The sequence below is a fragment of the Oncorhynchus clarkii genome, chromosome 28 (assembly GCF_045791955.1).
Source record: "Oncorhynchus clarkii lewisi isolate Uvic-CL-2024 chromosome 28, UVic_Ocla_1.0, whole genome shotgun sequence".
NCBI lineage: Eukaryota > Metazoa > Chordata > Actinopteri > Salmoniformes > Salmonidae > Oncorhynchus > Oncorhynchus clarkii.
This window is the reverse complement of record NC_092174.1, coordinates 10,606,774-10,634,482: the sequence shown is the minus strand read 5'-3', so window position 1 is coordinate 10,634,482 and position 27,709 is coordinate 10,606,774. Positions and strand designations below refer to the sequence as shown.

The following is a 27,709-nucleotide window of genomic DNA, read 5'->3' as shown; positions in this document are numbered from 1 at the left end:
TCTTATCTAGAGCGACTTACAGGAGCAATTAGGGTTAAGTGCCTTGCTCAAGGGCACATCAACAGAGCCTTGTCGGCTCTGGGATTCAAACCAGCAACCTTTCAGTTACTGGCCCAACGCTCTAACCGCTAGGCTCCTTGCTACCCAATCATAGACGTACGTCTATGTTTCACAAGTTTGAACATCAAAGTAGAGCTTGGTAGAGTACAATATAGCACAAAACTGTACAGTACAGTCAAGCAGAGTATAATTCAGTACATTATACTGCCCTACCAAGCAAAAAAGGCAGTAACTGCTCATTTGGTCGAAAATGAACGAGTCCTTTTTGCTACATTAAATACATGCTTCATCATGTGGACAGATATCCTGCCTCTATTTTATTGTGTTTTTGAGAAAATCATTGACGTCTACGTTTAGGCCAAATGAAGACCGGTCCAGATGTCTGTGGACGTTGAAATCAAGGCCAGGGTAGAATGATAAAATGTCAACGTCCACAGAAGTCTTGTGCTCAGTGGGTCGTCACCAGACGACAGAAAGAAAACAGCCATGAGCTGAGCATAACAGTATGCCAGTGGAAGGGAAGACCGTAGCAGGTGACCCAACTGTGGTTTGTGACTACGATTTCCCATTGTATCATATTTAATTGCAGAAATTCCGTTACAGATTTTTCTGAAATTCTGTTACCAATTTGGTAACAGAATTAAGTGTTAATCACTTCATTCAAAATGAATATCAGTTAAAACACTAACTAATAGATAGGGTCTACCTTTCATTATCCTCCCTAATGAGGGAATGAAATGAGAAAATATCTAAAAGACATGGGCAGGGGTCTTCACTTCAACATTGTGTATTGATGTATTTCCAATAGAGTTTAAGACTTTCTGGTAGATGTTTTCTTTGAAAATAAATCAAAGCCTTTCCTTATTTCCTAATTTGTAGGACATGTATATGCGCCTTAATTCCTCAAAAATGTAGACACTTCGATTTCATTTAACACCCAATTGTATATGCTCCTATAAAACGTCACGTTGGTGCCCATGGGTCATTTCACAAGGAAATGACCAGTAGCAAAATATATATACAGTGCCTTGCGAAAGTATTCGGCCCCCTTGAACTTTGCGACCTTTTGCCACATTTCAGGCTTCAAACATAAAGATATAAAACCATATTTTTTTGTGAAGAATCAACAACAAGTGGGACACAATCATGAAGTGGAACAACATTTATTGGATATTTCAAACTTTTTTAACAAATCAAAAACTGAAAAAATGGGCGTGCAAAATTATTCAGCCCCCTTAAGTTAATACTTTGTAGTGCCACCTTTTGCTGCGATTACAGCTGTAAGTCGCTTGGGGTATGTCTCTATCAGTTTTGCACATCGAGAGACTGACATTTTTTCCCATTCCTCCTTGCAAAACAGCTCGAGCTCAGTGAGGTTGGATGGAGAGCATTTGTGAACAGCAGTTTTCAGTTCTTTCCACAGATTCTCGATTGGATTCAGGTCTGGACTTTGACTTGGCCATTCTAACACCTGGATATGTTTATTTTTGAACCGTTCCATTGTAGATTTTGCTTTATGTTTTGGATCATTGTCTTGTTGGAAGACAAATCTCCGTCCCAGTCTCAGGTCTTTTGCAGACTCCATCAGGTTTTCTTCCAGAATGGTCCTGTATTTGGCTCCATCCATCTTCCCATCAATTTTAACCATCTTCCCTGTCCCTGCTGAAGAAAAGCAGGCCCAAACCATGATGCTGCCACCACCATGTTTGACAGTGGGCATGGTGTGTTCAGGGGGATGAGCTGTGCTGCTTTTACGCCAAACATAACGTTTTGCATTGTTGCCAAAAAGTTCAATTTTGGTTTCATCTGACCAGAGCACCTTCTTCCACATGTTTGGTGTGTCTCCCAGGTGGCTTGTGGCAAACTTTAAACGACACTTTTTATGGATCTCTTTAAGAAATGGCTTTCTTCTTGCCACTCTTCCATAAAGGCCAGATTTGTGCAATATACGACTGATTGTTGTCCTATGGACAGAGTCTCCCACCTCAGCTGTAGATCTCTGCAGTTCATCCAGAGTGATCATGGGCCTCTTGGCTGCATCTCTGATCAGTCTTCTCCTTGTATGAGCTGAAAGTTTAGAGGGACGGCCAGGTCTTGGTAGATTTGCAGTGGTCTGATACTCCTTCCATTTCAATATTATCGCTTGCACAGTGCTCCTTGGGATGTTTAAAGCTTGGGAAATCTTTTTGTATCCAAATCCGGCTTTAAACTTCTTCACAACAGTATCTCGGACCTGCCTGGTGTGTTCCTTGTTCTTCATGATGCTCTCTGCGCTTTTGACGGACCTCTGAGACTATCACAGTGCAGGTGCATTTATACGGAGACTTGATTACACACAGGTGGATTGTATTTATCATCATTAGTCATTTAGGTCAACATTGGATCATTCAGAGATCCTCACTGGACTTCTGGAGAGAGTTTGCTGCACTGAAAGTAAAGGGGCTGAATAATTTTGCACGCCCAATTTTTCAGTTTTTGATTTGTTAAAAAAGTTTGAAATATCCAATAAATGTCGTTCCACTTCATGATTGTGTCCCACTTGTTGTTGATTCTTCACAAAAAAATAAAGTTTTATATATTTATGTTTGAAGCCTGAAATGTGGCAAAAGGTCGCAAAGTTCAAGGGGGCCGAATACTTTCACAAGGCACTGTATATATATATATATATATATATATATATATTTTTTTTTTTTAACTCTACGGGTCCATAGGACACTTTCTATTTAGGTAAACTATCCCTTTAAAAAGGGACTTCAGCACCTACTATAAAAACAATTGTGTGACTAAAACAAAAATAGGCTTCTGTGTCAAATCAGTCTCAGATTGACTGGTGGTGACAATGGCTCAGATCTGTGCTGGAACACAAAAAAAACACTCCAGCACCTAATACTCGTGGGAACGCAGAGCCAAGTCGAGCCCAGGTCATGCCTATCCATGTAGACACGCTGGCACCTGGTAGAGGGGAAATTAAGATGTAATCTGTGATCACTCTGCTTCCCCCCCCTTCCCAGGCATCTGCTTATATCCCACTGATCAAAGCTAGCGCTAACCAACCGCGCTAACAACTGGTGCTAGCCACGATACTGGGCTGTGACAGGTGGCTGTCTATGGTCGTCTGTCATCATGACCATCGATAAACATGGTCATGAGTAACACCCAAAATAGCTAAGTGACACACACACCCCCCACCTAAAGCACATAGCCATAAAAGAGCTGTTATCGGACCGTTACAATTTCATAAATCAGGGCCCGTATCCACAATAGGAGTGCTGATCTAAGATCAGTTTAGCCTTGTGGATCAAAATGTATGTGATTATATGGACAGTTGGGTAGCTGATCCTAGATCAGCACTCTCACTCGGAGATGCTATGTGTGCGGATTTGAACCCAGAGCTCTAGGCCTAAAACAGGGGTCAACAAAAAGCAGTCCGCGGGCCAAAACCATCCAGTGTGACATTTTTGGGACCACCAAAGTTGTCAATTTATTTTATAATTTTTTGGGGGGGGTAAAAGCACAGGAATTATCAGGAATTCAACCCCCACCGAAAAATAAAATGACAGTGCCTTCAGAAACTATTCATACCCCTTGACTTATTCCACATTGTGTGTTACAGCCTAAATTCAAAATGTATTTGATTTTCTCACCCACCTATACACAATACCCCATAATGACAACGTGAAAACATGGTTTAGACATTTTTGCAATTTTATTGAAAATGCAGAAATCAGCTGTCTTTCTGGGTAAGAGCTTTGCACACCTGGATTGTGCAATATTTGCACATTATAATTTGTCAATTATTTAAGTGCTGTGAAGTTGGTTGTTGATCCTTGCTAGACAGCCATTTTCAAGCCTTACCATATATTTTCAAGACGATTTAAGTCAAAATTTAACTAGGCGACTGAGGAACATTCAATGTTGTCTTGGTAAGCAACTCCAGTGCATATTTGGCCTTGTGTTTTAGGTTATTGTCCTGCTGAAAAGTGAATTAATCTCCCAGTGTTTGTTGGAAAGCAGACTGAACCAGGTTTCGCTCTAGGATTTTGCCTGTGCTTAGCTCCATTCTGTTAATTTTTGTATCCTGAAAAACTCCCAAGTCCTTGCCGATGACAAGCATACCCATAACATGACGCAGCCACCACCATGCTTGAAAATACAAAAGAGTAGTACTCAGTGATGTGTTGGATTTGCTCCAAACATAATGCTTTGTATTCAGGTCATGAAGCTCATTTCTTGGAGTTTTACTTTAGTGCATTATTGCAAACAGGATGCATGTTTGGGTATTTTTTTAAATACTGTACAGGCTGTCTTCTTTTTGCTCTGTCAACGGTGTTTGTTTTATGGAGTAACTACAATGTGGTTGATACATCCTCAGTTTTCTGTAACGGTTGTAAAGTCACCATTGACCTCGTGGTGAAATCCCAGAGTGGTTTCCTTCCTCTCTGGCAGTGAAGTTAGACATCCTTCCTATCTTTGTAGTGACTGGGAGTATTGATACACCATCCAAAGTGTAATTATTAACTCCACCATGCTCAAAGGGATAGTCAATGTCACATTTTTTTTACCAATAGGTGCCCTTCTTTGTGAGGCATTGAAAAAAAACTCCCTGTTCTTTGTGGTTGAATCTGTTTGAAATGTACTGCTCAACTCAGGAATATGTATGTGTGGGGTACAGAGGTTGTTATTCAATTTTTTGTTGTTAAAAATCACTATTATTGCATATTGCGTGAGTCCATGCAACTTATGACACATTTTTACTCCCAAACTTATATAGGCTTACCATAACAAAGGGGTTGAATATTTGACTGAAGATACTAGTGTTCATTTGTAATTATACTGTACAAAAACAAAAGGAAACCATTTCAATGATTTTACTGACAGTTACAGTTCATATAAAAAGGAAATCAGTCAATTGAAATTAAGTCATTAGGCCCTAATCTATGGATTTTACATGACTGGGCTTAAGCCCACCCATTGGGGAGCCAGGCCCAGCCAATCAGAATTAGTTTTTCTAAACAAAAGGGCTTTATTACAGACAAACACTCTTCAGTTTCATCAGCTGTCCGTCCGGGTGGCTGGTCTCATGATCCCGCAGGTGAAGAAGCCGTATGTGGAGGTCCTGGGCTGGCATGGTTACACGTGGTCTTTGGTTGTGAGGCTGGTTGGACGTACTGCCAAATTCTCTAAAAACGACATTGGAGACAATTTCTCTACAATAAACTAACATTAAATTCTCTGGCAACAACTCTGGTGGGCATTCTTGCAGTCAGCATGCCAACTGCACGCTCCCTCAAAACATCTGTGGCATTGTGTTTCGTGACAAAACCGCACATTTTAGTGGCTTTTTATTGTGCCCAGCACAAGTTGCACCTGTGTAATGCTCATGCTGTTTAATCAGCTTCTTGATATGCCACACCAGTCAGGGGGATGGATTATCTTGGCAAGGGAGAAATGCTCAATAACAGCGATATAAAACAAATTTGTGCACAAAATGAGAGAAATAAGATTTGTGCGTGTGGTACATTTCTGGGATCTTCTATTTCAGCTCTTGAAACCAACACTTCACATGTTGCGTTTATATTCTTGTTCCGTATAATTGGAGAAAAATTGTAAAAACATAATTACACTTTGACATTATGGGTATTGTGTGTAGGCCAGTGGCAACCTCATTTTAAATCACGCTGTAACACAACAAAAATGTGGCAAAAGCCAAGGGGTGCGAACACTCTCTGACGGCACTGTATGTGATCGTGTCACAATGTAATCAAAAGCATGAAATGATTGAAAATAACAAACAATTTATTTTTGGGCTTAGTTGTGATCAATTTGCAGTGTGCACATTTTTCAAATTATGTTCGGCTCACCCGCCGCTCTGAATAAAAATGGTCCGCGGGCTGAATCTAAATCTAGTTACCTACCACAGGCCTGAGCCGATTCCCATGGCATGTCCTAATATTGGAGACTACTCACCCTCTAACAACTGAATCAAGATCAGCTCTCCCTAGCACTAAAGCATAATGAGCCGAACTTAAAAAACAGGCCTCAAACCAAAAGGGCATGGTGTTCAGTACCAACAACAAAGCACGAGTTACAGCCTTGTTGTAGTCCATGGTGTTGAACAAGCTTTGGGTAGAAACCCACTGTATCGGAGCAGAGGGCGCCAGACACTTTAGCTAATGGTCGACTCTGAGGTAATTTAATTACTGGACAAAGGCCCGCTCTTAAAAGAATAATCACTCTAGCCACACAGTGCGCTTCCATTCAGTTCCCATTTCCAGTTGGTTCCCCCTCGTCTCCATATAATTCCAGCTAATTAATGACCTATGGCGGCAACACAGTCTTAAAAACACTAAACCAATACCTATTATTCTGAACACATTCTAAAACACCGGCCGAGAACGCAATAGGCTATTTACTACAATTTCAAGCTTAATTTGAATTTTCAAATCAGTCATACTCGGCGGGAAATCCGCAAATGACAGTTTGTCATATATTAAAAAACAGGGACGATTAGCGTTTCTCCAGGCAGCTCATACATCCATCATACTCCACGGCTATTCATCCTTGTTAGCCCCCCGAGCCAAAGTCTAGGCAAAGGGGTAATAGAGATTGGCTATCGCCAGCCTGAGAGGTAGATGCCTTGTATTGTTCTGCTTCAATAGCGCTGGATTGCAAAATCAATGGAGTATGACAAGGAGGCGATCTAGGTTGCAGCTGTTAAAAAAAATGTCCCCACCAACATTAGCTTTGCCCTGTGTTTCCTGGTGGATAATTAGGAGTGTGACACAAATTCTCGCTCACGCCGCACATGCATTATTTGTTTACCCGTAGTACATATACAGCCAGGAGTGAATAAAAGTGTGTGATTAGTTGAGGCGCAAGATGAGAGAAACGCTCAGTTTCTATTAAAGACCTGCATAGACATTATTCATGAAATGTCAAGCATATTGTATGAGGGACCCGTGTGCTTTCTTTACACAGCAACTAGAAATTTACAGGAGCCTGATCAACTAAATGCTTCAAATGACTGTAGAGAACTCCCGTTTCAAACAAATGCATGACAAAACACAGACCAATAAAAACATCAGAATCTTGCAGCGTTTGTGAAGAAATGACAGTAAGTGAATGAGTTAAAGCAATTAAATTGTAAGTGCTCTTTTTTAGGCCAGATTACCCTAGCTGCTAGCTGGGGGGGATTTTCCTGGCTTGGAGACAACTGCAGCTTTGATGGCCCATGAAAGCTCTCATTCACGTCTAGCCTGGCAGTGGAGGTCTAGACATCTGAGAGAGTCAAGGCAGTAAACGAGAAACTACAAAAATCGGCTGGCTTGTACAGCCGAGCCCAAGCAAGTGCAGATATTTCTCTGGTGTCAGAGTTGAGGTGGCAACCGTGTAACCAAGCGCTCAGATGCCCCATTTCCACATGCCAATACAAATCTGGTATGTGGAAGTAGCCTATTTCTTGGTGGAAAGGCATCTTGTTAAGCGGCCTATTTTCCTCATGGGAGTTCACACAGGCCTCTACTGTCAGTGAAGCGAGACAAAACAAACAATCTGTTGTCAGCAGACAAAACCATGCCCTTTTCAGTTAGAGAAGGGCAGAAGGCAACCCCTTTTCAGGCAGTTGAGGGAGGTTGTTGTTTGGGGAAAAAACAAGGTATTGTGATGGTATGATTCTAGCCTTATGACGGGGTAAAACGATTTGGTTTTTAAAAAGGTTACATTACATGTCGGGATATTATTTTTGACTATGTCGCAATATTTTTGCGCCAGTTGGCTGTGCCAATATTTTTCATCCTACAGCTTGTTCTCCATCTTCTTTTTAAAATGGTAAGACAATCTGTTGTCAGCACTTTTATTTCCATGAATGTTCAAAGCTCATTTTCTCATGGCTCTCATCCCTCTGCTGCAGACATGCAGTGAGCAATACATGTATAGAACATCGAATCGCAATATTGACATGCCTTCATGTTTAAAACAAAAAAACAAAAACAGATTTGCAATACATATTGTATCGCACCTACGTACAGTTGAAGTCAGAAGTTCACATACACCTTGGCCAAATACATTTAAACTAAGTTTCACAATTCCTGACATTTAAATCCTAGTAAAAATTCCCCGTCTTAGGTCAGTTAGGATCATCACCATTTTAAGAATGTGAAATGTCAGAAAAATAGGAGAGAATTATTTAAACTTTTATTTCTTTCATCACATTCCCAGTGGGTCAGAAGTTTACATGCTACCAAACACTAATTGTGTGTATTGCCTTTAAAATTGTTTCACTCGGGTGAAACATTTTGGGTAGCCTTCCACAAGCTTCCTACAATAGGTTGGGTGAATTGTCACTTATTTCTCCTGACAGAGCTTGTGTAACTGAGTCCGGTTCAGGCATTCTTGCTCGCACATGCTTTTTCAGGTCTGCCCACAAATTTTCTAGAGGATTGAGGTCAGGACTTTGTGATATCCACCCCCATACCTTGACGTTGTTGTCCTTAAGCCATTTTGCCACAACTTTGGAAGTAGCTTGGGGTCATGGTCCATTTGGAAGACCAATTTGCGACCAAGCTTTAACTGATGTCTTGAGATGTTGCTTCAATATATCCACATCATTTTCCTTCTCATGATGCCATATATTTTGTGAAGCGTACCAGTCCCTCATGCAGCAAAGCACCCCCACAATATGATACTACCACTCCCACGCTTCACGATTGGGATGGTGCTCTACGGCTTGCAAGCTTCCAACTTTTTTTCCCCAAACGTAACGGTGGTCATTACGGCCAAACAGTTCCATTTTTGTTTCATCAGACCAGAGGACATTTCTCCAAAAAGTACGATGTGCAGTTGCAAACCATAGTCTGGCTTGTTTATGGCGGTTTTGGAGCAGTGGCTTCTTCTTTGCTGAGCAGCCTTTCAGGTTATGTCGATATAGGACTTGTTTTACTGTGGATATAGATACTTTTGTACCCGTTTCCTCCAGCATCTTTACAAGGACCTTCTCTGTTCTGGGATTGAGTCGAATGTATTTTGGTGAAAAAGTGCATCTCTAGGAGAAAGAACACGTCTCCTTCCTGAGCAGGATGACAGCTGCGTGGTCCCATTTATACTTGCGTACTATTGTTTGTACAGATGAACGTGGTACCTTCAGGCGTTTGGAAATTGCTCCCAAGGATGAACCAGACTTGTGGAGGTCTACAATTATTTTGAGGTCTTGGCTGATTTCTTTTGATTTTCCCATGATGTCAAGCAAAGAGGCACTAAGTTTGAAGGTAGGCCTTGAAATACATCCACAGGTACACCTCCAATTGACTCAAATTATGTCAATTAGCTTATCAGAAGCTTTAAAGCCATGACATCATTTTCTGGTATTTGCCAAGCTGTTTAAAGGCACAGTCAACTTCTGACCCACTGGATTTGTGATACAGTGAATTATAATTGAAATAATCTGTCTGTAAAGAATTGTTGGAAAAATGTACTTGTGTCATGCATAAAGTAGATGTCCTAACAGACTTGCCAAAACTATAGTTTGTTAACAAGAAATTTGTGGAGTGGTTGAAAAAAAAAAGAGCCTTTTAATGACGCCAACCTAAGTATGTAAACTTCCGACATCAACTGTATCATGACAATATCGTATGGTCCCTGGCAATTCCCCGGACAATTTACAGTATCATTACGGGTATTCACAATGGAGATCGTTCAACCTAGCTGGCCTTAAAATCTGTTAGAAAAGATGGAGACCTTAAGATGAGCATCACTAGCAGTCTGTTCTTTAGCCAACTCCTCTTTGTGTTAGGCCTAAGTCTTCCATCTAGTTCAGTGTTTCTCAACCTCCGGTCCGTGGGATGCTGCAGATCACATCCCTGAGATGGTTCTGCTAATTTAGTCAGCTCTAGTCTACATAGAGTAAGCAGCCCACCAAGGAAGAAAAAAAAAAAAAAAAAAAGACAGCTTGCTGCCAGCACTTGACTCAAGAGCTTGCCAGTCCCTAGTACAAAGAAGAAAAAATAATAATAATTGAGAATGATAAACAAGTTCATTGTGTTTCTTAACCACTGGTTAGGCTGTGGCCCAACACTGGTCTCTAGGATACTAGTTCCTCAGATGGTTAGCGTAGCAGACAAGGATTTCATCCGTTCTTAAATGCTAGTTTTAATTTAAGCGATCCTCAAAAAATTTTTTAAAAAAGGAAGTACCATAGCATGCAAGCATGTCTAGAGTCTACAGTACATAAAAGTATGGTACCAGGCTACTGTATCACTGCAAGCTTAACAGACACTTCTAAGGGTACAAATCATAGTTGACAGTATGAGCTTACCTTGTCAGTTTAGGGGGGGGGGGGGAAAGAAAAAAAAAGCTTCCATCACATCAACCCACCCAAAAAAAACTGTCAGTTACACAAGAATATAGAGCAATTTACACAGACGGCAGGCCACAGACAGCAGGCCAATTCAATGCCTTAATGGTTGCTCTGTGGAGTGGACAATTGATTTGACTGGATCTCTTGGCAGGACTCATCATTAACTAAGCAGGGGAATATCTTCTCAATAACAGCAGAGATTTGTCCATGGCCACCACCGCTTAAGAGATGGTAAGGCAAACTGATCATGTGGGAAACCACACTAGTGTCCGCAGTCCAAATAGGTTTTTTAAACCGCAGAAGAAGAAAAAGAACAGTTTATAACAAATGCAGCTGTACAGTGCCATGGAAAAATATTTGCACCCTTTCTGATTCTCAATTTATACATAAAAAAAATAAAATAAAAAATAACAGTTTTTGAACACTGAATGTTATCAGATCTTAAACCAAAACCTAATATTAGATAAATGGAACCAGAGTGAACATTAACGTAATTATTTATCAACATTAATAAGGTCATGCAACACCCAAAGTCTGTGCGAAAAGTAAATTGTCCCTTACACTCAACTGGTTGTGCCACCTTTAGCTCCAATGTCTGTAACCAAACACTTCCTGTAGTTGATGAGACAGCCTACAGGGGAGGTCAGTGCCGGGACAACAATCTCCCCCTCAAAGTCAGACCATGGAGCCAATTGTGGACTACAGGAAACGGGGGGCGAGTACACCCCGTCCACGGGGCTGCAGTGGAGCAGGTTGTGAGCTATAAGTTCCTCTGTTTCCAAATCACTAAGGACTTTAAAAACAAAAACGTTTAAAAAAAAATAACAAAAAACGGTACACTCAGTCGTGAAGGCGCGACAGCACCTCGTCCCCCTCAGGAAGTTGAAAAGTTCTGGCATAGGTCCACAATTCCTTAAAAAGTTGCACCATTGAGAGCATCTTGATTGGCTGCTTGGTATGGCAACAGTACTGCCCTCAAATCGCATGGCGCTACAGAGGGTGGTGAGCACAGCCCAGTACATCACTGGGGCCAAGCTCCCTGCAATCCAGGCCCTCTACATTGGACGGTTTGAAAGGAAGACCCGGAAAAGCCATAGTCTGTTCTCTCTAATCCGCACGGCAAGCGGTATCAGGCTCCTGAACAGCTTCTATCCCCAAGCCATTTAACTTCTTGCCGGGATAAGCCTTTTAGATCTCCCGTGCCCATGGCGGCAAGTTTAGGAGTGGCAGTAAGTCTGTCTATTTTAATAAATCCATTGAATATACATCACAATGAAATCCGTTATTACATTTGTTATAGGCAGGTCCTAAGAAATATAAAAGACTAATAAAAAAAATATTTTTTCGAAAGAATCGAACGGCATATTGAGATGAATTTTTGGCCTGTGCAGCTTATAGGGTACATGGCTGTGCCATACACATGAACTCAAGTTGTTTTGTTCATAAAAACAGAAGACACATTTAGCCTATCCTGATCAGTCAACACACATACTGTATAATTTTCTAGTAGGCCATATGAAATAACAGAAAATACAAAATAAACATTTTCCAACACAACGCCGTCATATAAATGTGAGATTTAAAAAAATAAATAATGATTTAAAAAAAAAAAAACAGTTTGTCTTGCCCTCACGCCGCTTTGTTAGGGAGACAGCGCAGGGTCTTACATTGAGAGCATCTTCATGATACCGATTGCTATTTTCAATGTCTATTTTCAAAAGCACACCCGTGTCCCGTGTTCATACTACACAACCTCCACAGGCTTTTGAGAGTTTGATACACTACACGTGTCAAACACATTCCAAGGAGGGTTGAGTGTCTGCAAGTCTTTTCTCTTCCCTTGTACTTGATGAATTAAGGTCACTAATTAGTAAGGAACTCCCCACACCTGGATGTCTAGGGCTTAACTGAAAGGAAAAAACAAAACCTGCAGACACTAGGCCTCCATGGAATGAATTTGACACCCCTGCTATACACGCCTGAGCAAAACAAAGACCCGTACTTGATTTAGGCTACATTAAAGCATGTTAAGACGTATCTGATCAGTGATAGATGAGCAAATGTACAAACGCCACTTACTTGCCCAGATAGAGAATTAACCAGATATACAGCTGGAGATTCAGTGAATCAAAAATCACACTGATTGTGTAAGACGAGTCACACAACCGTGTCAGGAGTAGTGGATCATTTCTCTTCACTAACCAGGCGTTTAGTAGGCCCAGCCAAGGCCTACTATCAGAACATTTTTGCCAGCAAGTTATGATCAGTGCTAACAAATGAGCCAACGAGACAAGATGATCATGCGCAGCACTCACCTTGTCGAACACTTCCACAGCCTAATTGTAGCCTAACCCGTTTCCATTTGGATATATATCGATTTTTACTAGACGAGTCCCCACGCTTGCCTCAAAGCAGCGCGAAAAAGGTGCTGAAATAGTTGGCCACACGCGCGGGTAAGCTATTAAGTCAAATGTATTATAACAAGTTTCAGCAAGCAACAATGATGCCTTCAATTGCATTAGCCTACTTTATCATAATATTTGTCAATCAGTGATATTTAGTCACACAGTCATTCTTTATGGATCCATCCAGTTGTGGTTAAGAACACAGTGCATGTAGTAGCCAAGTTGAAGATAGTTACTATCCTAGGATGTATTTTTAAACCTACGCTGCCTAGCAACCATTAAGAGCTCGAGAGTAGTGCACATAGATGCAAAGCAGGGTTCTATCATATATCCTGACACTTAGTCAACCTTTTGCACTGTACTTTGCCTTCGGAAAGTATTCAGACCCCTTGACTTTTTCCACATTTTGTTATGGTAAAGCCTTATTCTGAAATTGATTTTTTTTTTTAAATAAAATTTAAGTGTGCAATCTACACACGATACCCCATAATGACAAAGCAAAAAACAGGTTTTTAGAAACTTGATAATTTATAGAAATAAACTAAAATGTGACATTTACATAGGTACTCTTTACTCAGTACTTTAGAGCACCTTTGGCATCGTTTACAGCCTTGAGTCTTTTTGGGTATGATGATATCAGTTTGGCACAGCTGTATTTGGAGAGTTCCTCTCATTCTTCTCTGAAGATCCTCTAAAGCTCTGTCAGGTTTAATGGGGAGCGTCATTGCATTGCTATTTTCAGGTCTCTCCAGAGATGTTCGATCGGGTTTAAGTCCGGGCTCTGGCTGGGCCACTCAGACATTCAGAGACTTGCCCTGAAGCCACTCCTGCGTTGTCTTGGCTGTGCGCCTACAGTCATCCTACTGGAAGGTGAACCTTCTCCCCAGTCTGAGGTCCTGAGTGCTCTACAGCAGGGTTTCATCAAGGATGTCTGTACTTTGCTCCGTTCATCTTGCCTTCAATCCTGACTAGCCTCCCAGTCCCTGCAGCTGAAAGACACCCCCCCCCCAGCACAATGCTGCCACCATGCTTCGCCGTAGGGACAGTGCCAGGTTTCCTCCAGATGTGACGCTTGGCATTCAGGCCAAAAAGTTCAATCTTTGTTTCCAGAGAAGCTTGTTTCTCATGGTCCGAGAGTCTCTAGGTGCCTTTTGGCAAACTTCAAGCGGGCTGTCATGTGCCTTTTACAGAGGAATGGTTTCCGTCTGGCCACTCTTCCATAAAGGCCTGATTGGTGGAGTGCTGCAGAGATGGTTGTCCTTCTGAAAGGTTCTCCCATCTCCACAGAGGAGCTCTTGGTCACCTCCCTGACCAAGGCCCTTCACCTCCAATTGCTCAGTTTGGCTGGGCAGCCAGCTCTAGGAAGAGTCTTAGTGGTTCCATACTTCTTCCATTTAAGAATGGAGGAAACTGTTCTTCGCACCCTTCCTCAGAGCTGTGCAGACACAATCCTGTCTCCGAGATCTACAGACAATTCCATTGGCCCACTGTGCCATAAAGAAATTCTTTAACTCAACAACACTTGTGGATTTTCAAGCATCAACTGCTTGTTTCAAGTCCTGCCACAACATCTTAGTTTAGGTCTGGACTTTGACTAGGCCATTCCAATTTTTTTGAATGGTTGCTTTTCAGCCATTCTGACGTAAACTTGCTTGTGTGTTTTGGATCATTGTCTTGCTGCAATACTCGGCTGGACTTCAGCTCACAAACGGATGACCCGACATTCTTATTAGAATGATCTGCATACAGAGCAGAATTCAGGGATCCGTCAATGATGGCAAGTCATCCAGATCCTAAGGCAGGAAAGCATCCCCAAACCGTCACACTACCACCTAGGGATGGTCATGAGTGAGAGTACTCAAAACCAACATCAAAACTTCATTTTTAAAATATAAAAAGGAGCAATCAGTTGCTACATAACTTTAATTTCTAAGCCAAAAAATGTATGTCAAATCAAATTTTATTTGTCACATACACATGGTTAGCGGATGTTAATGCGAGTGTAGCGAAATGCTTGTGCTTCTAGTTCCGACAATGCAGTAATAACCAACAAGTAATCTAGCGTGTAAGGGGATAAAGAATATGTACATAAAGATATTTGAATGAGTGATGGTACAGAGTGGCATAGGCAAGATACAGTAGATGGTATTGAGTGCAGTATATACATATGAGATGAGTATGTAAACAAAGTGGCTAGTGATACATGTATTACATAAAGATGCAGTAGATGATAGAGTACAGTATATACGTATACATATGAGATTAATAATGTAGGGTATGTAAACATTATATTAGGTAGCATTGTTTAAAGTGGCTAGTGATATATTTTACATCATTTCCCATCAATTCCCATTATTAAAGTGGCTGGAGTTGAGTCAGTGGCTGCTGCCAACACACTCAATGTTAGTGGTGGATGTTTAACAGTCTGATGGCCTTGAGATAGAAGCTGTTTTTCAGTCTCTCGGTCCCAGCTTTGATGCACCTGTACTGACCTCGCCTTCTGGATGATAGCGGGGTGAACAGGCAGTGGCTCGGGTGGTTGTTGTCCTTGATGATCTTTACGACCTTCCTGTAACATCGGGTGGTGTAGGTGTCCTGGAGGGCAGGTAGTTTGCCCCCGGTGATGCGTTTGTGCAGACCTCACTACCCTCTGGAGAGCCTTACGGTTGTGGGCGGAGCGGTTGCCGTACCAGGCGCTGATACAGCCCGACAGGATGCTCTCGATTGTGCATCTGTAGAAGTTTGTGAGTGCTTTAGGTGACAAGCCAAATTTCTTCAGCCTCCTGAGGTTGAAGAGGCGCTGCTGCGCCTTCCTCACGATGCTGTCTGTGTGGGTGGACCAATTCAGTTTGTCTGTGATGTGTACGCCGAGGAACTTAAAACTTACTACCCTCTCCACTACTGTTCCATCGATGTGGATAGGGGGGTGTTCCCTCGACTTCAGGAAACAGCACACAATCATCTCCTTACTTTTGTTGACGTTGAGTGTGAGGTTATTTTCCTGACACCACACTCCGAGGGCCCTCACCTCCTCCCTGTAGGCCGTCTCGTCGTTGTTGGTAATCAAGCCTACCACTGTTGTGTCGTCCGCAAACTTGATGATTGAGTTGGAGGCGTGCGTGGCCACGCAGTCGTGGGTGAACAGGGAGTACAGGAGTGGGCTCAGAACGCACCCTTGTGGGGCCCCAGTGTTGAGGATCAGCGGGTGTTGCCTACCCTCACCACCTGGGGGCGGCCCGTCAGGAAGTCCAGTACCCAGTTGCACAGGGCGGGGTCGAGACCCAGGGTCTCGAGCTTGATGACGAGCTTGGAGGGCACTATGGTGTTAAATACCGAGCTGTAGTCGATGAACAGCAGTCTCACATAGGTATTCCTCTTGTCCAGATGTGTTAGGGCAGTGTGCAGTGTGGTTGAGATTGCATCGTCTGTGGACCTATTTGGGCGGTAAGCAAATTGGAGTGGGTCTAGGGTGTCAGGTAGGGTGGAGGTGATATGGTCCTTGACTAGTCTCTCAAAGCACTTCATGATGATGGAAGTGAGTGCTAGCTTTCTTGGGAACAGGAATAATGGGGGCCCTCTTGAAGCATGTGGGAACAGACTGGGATAGGGATTGATTGAATATGTCCGTAAACACACCAGCCAGCTGGTCTGCGCATGCTCTGAGGGCGCGGCTGGGGATGCCGTCTGGGCCTGCAGCCTTTCGAGGGTTGACACGTTTAAATGTTTTCCTCACATCGGCTGCAGTGAAGGAGAGGCCGCATGTTTTGGTTGCGGGCCGTGTCAGTGGCACTGTATTGTCCTCAAAGCGGGCAAAAAAGTAATTTAGTCTGCCTGGGAGCAAGACATCCTGGTCCGTGACGGGGCTGGTTTTCTTTTTGTAATCCGTGATTGACTGTAGACCCTGCCACATACCTCGTGTCTGAGCCGTTGAATTGAGATTCTACTTTGTCTCTATACTGACGCTTAGCTTGTTTGATTGCCTTGCGGAGGGAAGAGTTACACTGTTTGTATTGGTCATGTTTCCGGTCACCTTGCCCTGATTAAAAGCAGTGGTTTGCGCTTTCAGTTTCACGCGAATGCTGCCATCAATCCACGGTTTCTGGTTTGGGAATGTTTTAATCGTTGCTATGGGAACGACATCTTCAACGCATGTTCTAATCAACTCGCTCACCGAATCAGCGTATTCGTCAATGTTGTTTGATGCAATACGAAACATATCCCAGTCCACGTGATGGAAGCAGTCTTGGAGTGTGGAATCAGATTGGTCGGACCAGCGTTGAACAGACCTCAGCGCGGGAGATTCTTGTTTTAGTTTCTGTCTGTAGGCAGGGATCAACAAAATAGAGTCGTGGTCAGCTTTTCCGAAAGGAGAGCGGGGCAGGGCCTTATATGCGTCGCGGAAGTTAGAAATCCAAGGTTTTTACAGCCCTGGTTGCGCAATCGATATGCTGATACAATTTAGGGAGTCTTGTTTTCAGATTAGCCTTGTTAAAATCCCCAGCTACAATGAATGCAGCCTCAGGATATATGGATTCCAGTTTGCAAAGAGTCAAATAAAGTTTGTTCAGAGCCATCGATGTGTCTGCTTGGGGGGGGGAATAATCTATGGGTACATAACTTTTAAATGCCTCAAGCTTAGTTCAACTGTCGTACACAAACAGAACCCAAAATATAAGCTTGGTTTCACTCCATGTTTGTAAACAAACACTTTATAGCCTCAAAACATGGCTAAAACTTATTTTGATATCATGGATGGTCAGTCCTTGCATCCATGGCTCAGTCTATGAATTTGAGAGGGTCCTCTCCAGCCCCATCCCTCAGTTTTACTGAACCAGGGAGGCAGCGTTGCTATCGTTTCTACTGCCGTTTGCCGCTTATATAGGATTTATTTTTTATAAAAATGTAAAACTATTTGGTGGACTGTGCTTTGTGGCTCTGAACGGGCAAGTGAAATAGTCTTGAAGACGATGTTCATTTGCTTTGACTCTATTCTCCCATTTGTACATTTGGGCACAACCAAGCTGAGCACCAAACCGTTCTTCTCCCCAAATTCCCTTTCCCCTCAGTGTCTGGTTCACTCAATTGCATTCCTACCACTCCCTCCACACAAGTCTATTTTTCCTCTTAAGCTACTTTGCGATCTGCTAGTGCAGACCGGTTCCACACTGAACATATGCAAGAAGATTATTTTTTTTAACTAAGTGTATTTTCATCAGAAGCATATGCCTACCCAACAGATGTCGTGGCTGTAATTCATCAACATGCAGTGTTCAATGTGGGATTGTTCATCCATTTAAAAAAAAAAAAAATACAAAAAATCCAAAACAGGAAGAATACACTAAATGTCTGTATATTGAAAATAAAAAGTTTTTAGTTTGTAACCCTGAAAAACATGGTCTTACAACTCGCCAAACTGAGCCACGTCTCAAAATTATCCCTGAGAATAACTGTTCCAGGCACGAGTTGTGCATCACGTCGCACTGGCAACTTTTTTCATTTGTAAAAAAATATTCTGTTATGTTTTTTTTTATTACTATAAAATAGGCGTGTCTTGACTGTGAGAAGGGCTCGTCTGCTAAATTAACAAAACTATGCCATTGCACAGACATAGGCTTCTACAAGAAAGCGCAACGGCTGAGGTTACTGCCTTTTTGAAGATCGTGTTCCACCATATAATATAACGGTTTCAATAAATTAATCTTAAAATGGCACTTGCTTTTTTTAATTCACTGAATATACTGGACATGGGGGCAATTTAGCAATTAGGATTTGTTATCTGTAATAGTTATGATAAATTAGGCATTGTTGCGATCTCTTGCCTAGTTCAAAATAAACACATGAAGTGTAGCGAAGCTGAAAGACCCCAGACTTTCTTCATATGCACAGTTTATTTCTCGCAAAGTTGTTAGTGAGCATTTCTCCTTTGCCAAGAAAATCCATCCACCTTCAGGTGTGGCATATCAAGGAGTTGATTAAACAGCATGGTCATTACACAGGTGCACCTTGTGCTGGGGACCACAGTGCCACTCTAAGATGTGCAGTTGTCACACAACAATGCCACAGATGTCTCAAGTTGAGGGAGCATGCAATTGGCATGCTGACTGCAGGAATGTTCACCAGAGCGGTTGCCAGAGAATGTAATGTTTGTTTATTGCAGAGAAAGTGTCTCCAACGTCATTTTAGAGAATTTGACAGTACATCCAACCGGCCTCACAACCACAGACCACACCAGCCCAAGAGCTCCACATCCTGCGGGATGGTCAAAGACTAGCCATCCAGACAGCTGAGGAAACTGTGGGTTTGCACAACTGAATAATTTCTGCACAAACGGTCTCAAGGAAGCTCATCTGTGTGCTCGTCATCCTCACCAGGGTCTTGACCGGACTACAGCTCAGCGTCGTAACCGACTTCAGTGGGAAAATGCTCACCTTAGATCACCACTGGCACAGTGGAGAAGTGTGCTCTTCACAGATGAATACCGGTTTCAACTGTACCGGGCAGATAGCAAACCCGCACAACGCCATACATGCTGATGTCGACGTTGTCAGAGTGCCCCGTGATGGAGTGGTGTCATTCAACCGCCACCGTCACCTCATGTTTCAGCATGTTAATGTATAGCCCCATGTCACAAGGATCTGTCACAAGGATCTGTACACAATTCCTGGAAGCTGTCCAGTTCTTCTATGGCCTGCATACTCAGACATGTCACCCATTGAGCATGTTTGGGATGCTCTGGATCATGTAAGGCAGAATGCTCCAGTTCCCGCAACCATTGAAGAGTGGAACAACATTCCATAGGTCACTATCAATTGCCTGATCAACTCTATGCGAAAGAGATGTTGTGCTGCATGAAGCAAATGGTGGTTATACCAGATACTGACCGTTTCTCTGATCCATGCCCTAACTTTTTTTAAAGGTATCTGTGACCAACAAGATGCATATCTGTATTCCCAGTCATGTGAAATCCATAGATTAGGGCCTAATGCATGTATTTAAAATTTGACTGATTTCTTTACATGAACTGTAACTCAGTAAAATCTTTGAAATTGTTGCAAGTTGCGCGAGAGAGAGAGAGATATAACTTCAGTCTGGATAAACGCACCAAATTTTTCCCAGCACAGGCCTCGTGTTCTAAATAAAAAAAATCCCTTTTGGGTATGGGCAACAAAAAAAATTAATGCGAGTACTCAAACAGTCAAAATGTCAAATGCACATCCTTATTACCACCACAATGCTTGAATGTCATTCTTACTGTGGAATTCAGTGTTTGGTTTTTCACCGTGATTCATGTCGTCCAAAAAAATGGATTCAAGCCAAAAAGTGCCTAGGGGCACCTGTAAAGACTCCTGGAAGAATGTTCTATAGACAGATGAGTCAAAGAGAAACTTTTTGGACGACATGGTTCCCATTATGTCTGGCAAAAAAACAAAAACACTGCATTCCACAGTAAGAACCTCATACCAATCGTCAAGCATGGTGGTTTTGGTTAAACCAGACTGAACACTGCACACTATTGTGAAGTGAAACAATGACAAGCGTCCCATTTAGTCTGGTTTAACCAGGCTACATGAATAGCAGCAGCAGCAGCTAATGAATTGACAGAGATCATTCAGGAACATCTTGAGTGTTCCAACTGGCCTTTCTATGACACAACACTTCTGTGGTAAGAGGCTGTCCCTAGGCAGTTTCGTGACAATGTACCAGACTGGCAGCACTCACAGTACACTGCAATTCTGAGGAGAAAGTCTGCCAGAGCAGTAGAGAAACTCAGTTCGCCCTAGAGCTGAGTGGGATTCAGTTGCTGTATAGAAGGTGGAAATTAAATGCAAGGCAGGAGGAAAGCAGTGGAACAGTTCTGCCAGACTGCCTTATCCTACTATTCTCTGATAAAATTGGTTGTAAAACGCTGCAGACATGTCTCTCCCCTCCTTTTGTTAAGGCTTACGATGAGTGCTACCAGGGGTTTAACTATTTTTGTGTTGAGATGAAAATGTAATCCCCCCCCCCTTTTGATATAAACTCTGAAACGGGAGATAGAAGTCTGAAATTGGGAGAGACCTATCCAAAGGCTGTTTGGCCACAGGGGATTATAATCTTGCACTGCGGTAGCATCCCAGACTCCAGAAAAAAAAAAAAAAAAAAAAGCCATTTATGGTTATTGACTAGCAAAGGAAGGTCTCCGCTGAAAAGTAATACGATTAAGCCGTTATGACAGTGCCGGTCTACAGAAGCTGTTGTTTCAGCTGGGTCTCTCATAGAGATGTTGAGCAGTGTTATAAAAAGGGACAGTCACCCGCCTCGAATAAACGACACCTGCTCCCCCCCTCATGCTTAACCACACCGGCCCCGCGTCGCTCGTCAATCCCCTTGGAAACCGACAAGGGAACAACATGCGCGCGAGGAGAGCGGTCTCAACTACACTCCGGGTTGCGAAACAGTTCACAGCACCGTGATTAGCATGTCAGTCATCGGGTCGCAACTGTGCACAAAATGTAGCGCAGAACTTCACGGGAAGACATTCTTCTTTAATGTTGAAGCCAATGCCCATAAATACACCAATCAGGGCCCTAACTGCTCGAGACTAGGGCCATTAGCACTCTGCCTACAACAAATCCATTCCTGACACCTACATTTCCACAAATCGGATCCAATCCATTAGGCACTCAAGTGGCATGTTTCAGACTGGTGAGGGTGAGACACTTAGAGATGTACAGTAGCCACTCTGTAGTGACTGCCAGCCAATTAACATGACTCAGGCCTTTTTATAACCCCGGGAGGCTAAAAACGGCTCCATGGTGTCAAAAGGAGTCGGAGTGCGCTGGATAATGGCGATAAAGAGAGCGAGCAAGCACAGAGTTGAACTTGGAGAGAGGAGTCAAGTTTGCCACTCCTCAATTAACCTACTAACGAGGCTAAATTAAATGATCCAACCAGGCCTCGACCAGAGCCATACATTTGCATACACAGATCTGGCCTAGACTATACAAAAAGGCTATATTTTCGGACTCTTGATACCTGTGTGTAATTGACTGTTGGCGCCAATGATCGAGTTGGTGTTAGAGTAACAGTTTGTGTTATGCAACCTCACTTCAGTTACAATGTGATAAAAACAATTCAATCAAGCTCTGGCCAACCAACCACACTCACTGGCTATAACATTACTTGGTGACTAACTTAGCTCATTGCTCCTCAGGGAACATATGGGGACCATAGTGGAGACGGGTGTAGGAGTTAAACTTCGATACAGAGCCTAGTTAGTGACATGGGACATGAGGTGACAGGTTTATAAACAGCGTTTCTATTTATGAGGCTCTCAGCAAGCATAGCATGACTCCCCTCTAGAGTTACGGCCATTGGGGAAAGCATCCAGTCAGCCCCCCCCCCCCCCCCCCCCCCACGTGCTAATGCACTTTACGTTTCTACAAAATATCTGTGCCAACCTTACCTGGCATAAGAGGACGCTAAGAATATGTTACCAGATAACACCGATGACACTAGCCACAGGATACACAGATCGTTAAAAGCAGAGCTACCAAGCCACTAACAATATGCCTGGAAGACAATCTAAATAATAGGAAAAGTGATTCAACCTCTGAATAAAGTAACAAGATTTGAATGACACAGGGAGCAAAAAGCAGATCAGAAAATAAGTTGTGAATGGGTCATATGAGTGTGCAATAAAAAAATAAAAAAACTTGTTTCTCAATGTAGACAGAAGAAATGCCTCAGAACCTGGTTAGACAGCCAGGGGTGTCCATCATGTCGCCCTGCCTCAAACCATTTGACTATGCAACACATAGTGCAGTGCTCCAGTGTACAGAGACTTTTGATCTGTGGACGGAACAATCAGACGTATTGCCAAGTCAACAAATTATTGGAGTGCGCCGTAACGCTGGCCTACTAGGCAGAGTTCCTCTGTTCTGTGTCTGTGTTCTTTTGCACATCTTAATCCCTTCTTTTTATTGGCCAGTCTAAGATATGGCTTTTTCTTTGCAACTCTGCCTAGAAGGACAGCATCCCAGACTCGCCTTGTCACTGTTGACGTGTGCAAAGCTGTCAAGACAAAAGGGTGGTCATTTGAAGAATCTCAAAAATAATTTGATTTGTTTCACACTTTTGGTAACTACATGATTCCATGTGTTATGTCATAGTTTTCCTGTCTTCCTTATTATTCTACATGTAGAAAATAGTAAAAATAAAGAAAACCCTTGAATGAGTAGGTGTTCTCTGTCAGAGTGACCATTGGGTTCTTTGTCACCTCCCTGACCAAGGCCCTTCTCCTCCGATTGCTCAGCTTGGCCTGGCGGCCAGCTCTAGGAAGAGTTGATGGTTCCAAACTTCTCCCATTTAAGAATGGAGCCCTTCAACATAGCAGAAATTCTTTGGTATCCTTCCCCAGATCTGTGCCTCGACACAATCCTGTCTTGGAGCTCTACTGACAATTGCGTCGACGTCATGCTTTGTTTTAGCTCTGACATGCACTGTCAACTGTGGGACCTTATATAGACAGACGCCTGCCTTGCCAAATCCTAACCAATCACTTGAATTTACCACAGGTGGACTCCAATCAAGTTGTAGAAACATCTCAAGGATGATCAATGGAAACAGGATGCACCGGAGCTTAATTTCAAGTCTCATAGCAAAGGGTCTGAATACTTATGTAAATATGTCATTTCTAAAAACCTGTTTTCACTTTGTCATTATGGGCTATTGTCTGTAGATTGATGATTTTTATTTAGTTAATCCATTATAGAATAAGGTTGTAACGTAACAAAATGAGGAAAAAGTCAAGGGGTCTGAATTCTTTCCGAAAGCACTGTATATTATGACTACATTGTGACGTTTGTTTGGTTTTGGACATAGGCCGTTTGGGTTTTAGCTGTTTGGGGGGGACACACAATTTTTCCCTCGAGGCAAGCCGAAGTCGGTAGCCGAAGCCCCCTCGTCGGCGATTGGTCAACAGTAGGGTTTGAGCAATGAAGTGCCTGTCGTTAATAAATGAGACGAGAGGCTCGGACTCGGGGGAACAGAAATGGAGTTCCTGGAGATGTCGGAAACAAGAGGGTGGTTAGGAATAGTGCAGTATTATGAGGAGACGTGTACTTGGAAAAAGGAGAGGGTGAGAAGGTCTAAGAGAGGAGGGTGAGCTTCAGTCAGGTAAGAATGGTGGAAAAAAGGGAGATGGTTTGTTAAAGAAGGGAAGAAAGTGTAAGCAGAGGGTGCTGAAGACAGGAGGAGAAATGGAAGTGAATGAGGGGGAAGTATCGGAGGTGGTATGTGTGGTGAAGTTAATCGGAGACCGAGTCTTGCACCGAGGGTCAGGATAAAGATGAGTCTGACAGTAGGAGTGAAGTTTATGGAAAAAGTGGACTCTTGCCTGAGCCATTTGTGGTTTCACGGTGGGAGTCTTTTTTCAAATTGATTTAAAAATAAGTTGGGTACTGTGGAATCGGTGAAGGTAACCAGAATGGGTTGTGATAATTGTTAATGTTTCTGCTGGTCAGAGGGAGAAGGCGCTCGGAGTAAAACAAAATGGGGGCAAGACAAGTGAATTGTTTCACTCTCAAGAAAAGGGTGCCAATGAAAGGGGTGATAACTGGGGTAGCAGTAAATATAAAACTTGACCAGTTGAACTGAAAGATTCCCAGTGTATGTGATGCGACGCAGAAAGAGTGGCGAGAGTGGGGAAACAGAAGAGCCGTTGTCTGTTCTTTTGACTTTTGAAATCGAGTCTTTGCCCGCCAAAGTGAAGCTAGGATATAGACAGTTTAAGTCGGAAGTTCCTAACTATGTGTTGGAGTCATTAAACTCGTTTTCAACCACTCCGCAAATTTCTTGTTACAAACTATAGTTTTGGCAAGTCGGTAAGGACTTCTACTTCGTGCATTACAAGTCATTTTTCCAACAATTGTTTACAGACAGATTTCACTATCACAATTCCAGTGGGTCAGAAGTTTGCATACACCAAGTTGACAGTGCCTTTAAAACAACTTGGGAAATTCCAGAAAATGATGTCATGGCTTTAGAAGCTTCCGATAAGCTAATTGACATCATTTGAGTCAATTGGAGGTGTACCTGTGGATGCATTATCAAGGCCTACCTTCAAACTCAGTGCCTCTTTGCTTGACATCGGAAAATCAAAAAAAATCAGCCAAGATCTTAGAAAACAAAATTGTAGACTTCCACAAGGCTGGTTCATCCTTGGGAGCAATTTCCAAATGCCTGAAGGTACTACGTTCATCTGTACAAACAATAGTACGCAAGTATAAACACCATGGGACCACGCAGCAATCATACCGCTCAGGAAGGAGACGCATTCTGTCTCCTAGAGATTAATGTACTTTGGTGAAAAAGTGCAAATCAATCCCAGAACAACAACAAAGGTCCGTGTGAAGATGCTGGAGGAAACAGGTACAAAAGTATCGACATAACCCGAAAGGCCGCTCAACAAGGAAGCCATTGCTCCAAAACCTCCATAAAAAAGCCAGACTACGGCTTGCAACTGCACATGGGGACAAAGATCGTACTTTTTGGAGAAATGTCCTCTGGTCTGATGAAATAAAAATAGAACGGTTTGGCCATAATGACCATTGTTACGTTTAGAGGAAAAAGGTGGAGGCTTGCAAGCCGAAGAACATCATCCCAACCGTGAAGCACGGTAGTGGCAGCATCATGTTGTAGGGGTGATTTGCTGGTGCACTTCACAAAATAGATGGCATCATGAGGAAAATTATGTGGATATATTAAAGCAACATCTCAAGACATCAGTCAGGAAGTTAAAGCTTGGTCGCAAATGGGTCTTCCAAATGGACAATGACCCCAAGCATACTTCCAAAGTTGTGGCAAAATGGCTTAAGGACAACAAAGTCAAGGTATTGGAGTGCCCAATCACAGAGCCCTGACCTCAATCCTATAGAACGTTTGTGGGCAGAACTAAAAAAGCATGTGCGAGCAAGGAGGCATACAAACCTGACTCAGTTACACCAGCTCTGTCAGGAGGAATGGGACAAAATTCACCCAACTTATTGTGGGAAGCTTGGGGAAGGCTACCCGAAACGTTTGACCCAAGTTAAACAATTTAAAGCCAATGCTACCAAATACTATTTGAGTGCATGTAATCTTCTGACCCACTGGGAATGTGATGAAAGAAATAAAAACTGAAATAAAAATGATTATTCTGACATGTCACATTGTTAAAATAAAAGTTGTGATCCTAACTGACCTACAACAAATGAATTTTTACTAGGATTAAGTATCAGGAGTTGTGAAAAACTGAGTTTAAATGTTTTGTTGAAGGTGTATGTAAACTTCCGGCTTCAACTGTATATACACACACACCATCATTGAGTTACGTATCGCAAGGCTTCACGATGTCAATGTAACCTAGCCCTTGATCGTGACTAATTTCCATTACATATAAGAGTCATTGGACGAAGGCGTCTTCTGTAGTTTAAGAGCTGCGACGCATGGTATGAACAAACACGCATCACTTGTGGTACGGTTTTGGAAGCATAAGGACCTTATCTTTCATATCAGCTAGAAATAATTTTCAAATCAAATGTTTAATAGATACACACCTTTAAAGAGTTAAGGTTGCCAAACGACCATATTTCAGCGCTTGTTTACGTGACAAACAGATGGAAGACCTAATGGACTACCTGTGCTAATTACCTGTATGTTAACTAGACAGACATCACAAATGCATTGTCACTGAAAAATACTGTCAGCTGCAACTGTTAACAGTGTACAGTAAGTGTGTATTTTAAATTTGTTTAATGATTTTGATGGGATATTAAAAGTAGAGGGCTATATGTTTCCAGAACCGTACAGCAATTGAGAAGCAGTTCGGCCAAATACTCCATTTGAAATGTGTTTTGGCTCCCAGAGCCAATTCACACTTTAAACAGAATATGTAAGGTCCTTGGACTGAGTAACCTTAGGCTCCTTTAGTCCAATATTGGGCTAAATGTAACCATGACTGCGTCCGGACATCAGTGCAGTTTAGTGTAAACAGCGTAAGTGTATGGTCGGTATCTTCTGGCAAAAACACAATCCGACTGTACATTGGATATGTAAATAGATACACTCACACCTGGGTTTGCCCTCAAAATGCCAGTTTGTCACCTCACAGGCAGAATTGTCACAAGATAACCCTAAATTGACAACCATGCTGACAAACGCTTAGCAATGATTCAAGCCCTATTGGAAGTCAGACTAATTTTCCTTGTTGTATTACCGGCTGCGTGCAGCATGATTAACGTGGATAGTTAGAACGCAGTCTTACCTAGCTTCACCCGAGACTCCTCCAGCTTCTGGATTTGGTTCTCCAAGAAGAACATGGCCACTGCGAATGCCAAAAGCGCCAGAAGCTGAAACTTTGGCGGCATCATGATCCTTAGAAGCCCCATCAAACAATCCAGTGAGAACAGGTCATTCCTTGTTTAGAAAATACAACATAAAAGGAAGTGGAACGTTGTCAATCACAGCGCGAATTTGTGTCTGTGTATGGCCCTGTGCATTTGAATTGTTCTTGTCCAGTGTTTACATCCCTGGTTGTTCAGTAGGGAACACACTCAGATCCCAATTATTTGTTTCATATGATAATGTACTCTCATAAAAGAGAACTGCATGAAACCTCAATATCGTCTTGACGTTGTGATGCCCCCCCCTCACAAGGGTGTCAACAGAAACGGCCTTGTGTTCCTCCGTGTCTGCGATTCTTCCTCTCTAGAGCTGTGTCCCGTTCAGTTCACTCTGCACGCCTATCTTCGTCGGATGATTTATATTAGTTACAAAATCCCTATTGGTGGAACCAACAGTCCACTAAACTGGATAGGCTTTTCATTGGTCAACAGTCAAGTCTGTTGTAACGGGATTGGACACATTTTAAACA

At 42.6% G+C, this 27,709-nt stretch overlaps 1 protein-coding gene across 1 annotated transcript in view; it reads right to left on the bottom strand.

Moving 5' to 3' along the window:
• Window positions 1-27,572, bottom strand: part of LOC139386857 (heparan sulfate 2-O-sulfotransferase 1-like) — a 32,200-nt gene extending 4,628 nt beyond the window's left edge. The window contains exon 1 of the mRNA XM_071132717.1: window positions 27,101-27,572. Within this exon, the coding sequence (XP_070988818.1) occupies window positions 27,101-27,224 (124 nt within the window). The 5' untranslated portion in view covers window positions 27,225-27,572. The remainder of the gene's footprint in view (window positions 1-27,100) is intronic.
• Window positions 27,573-27,709: the final 137 nt, after the last annotated feature.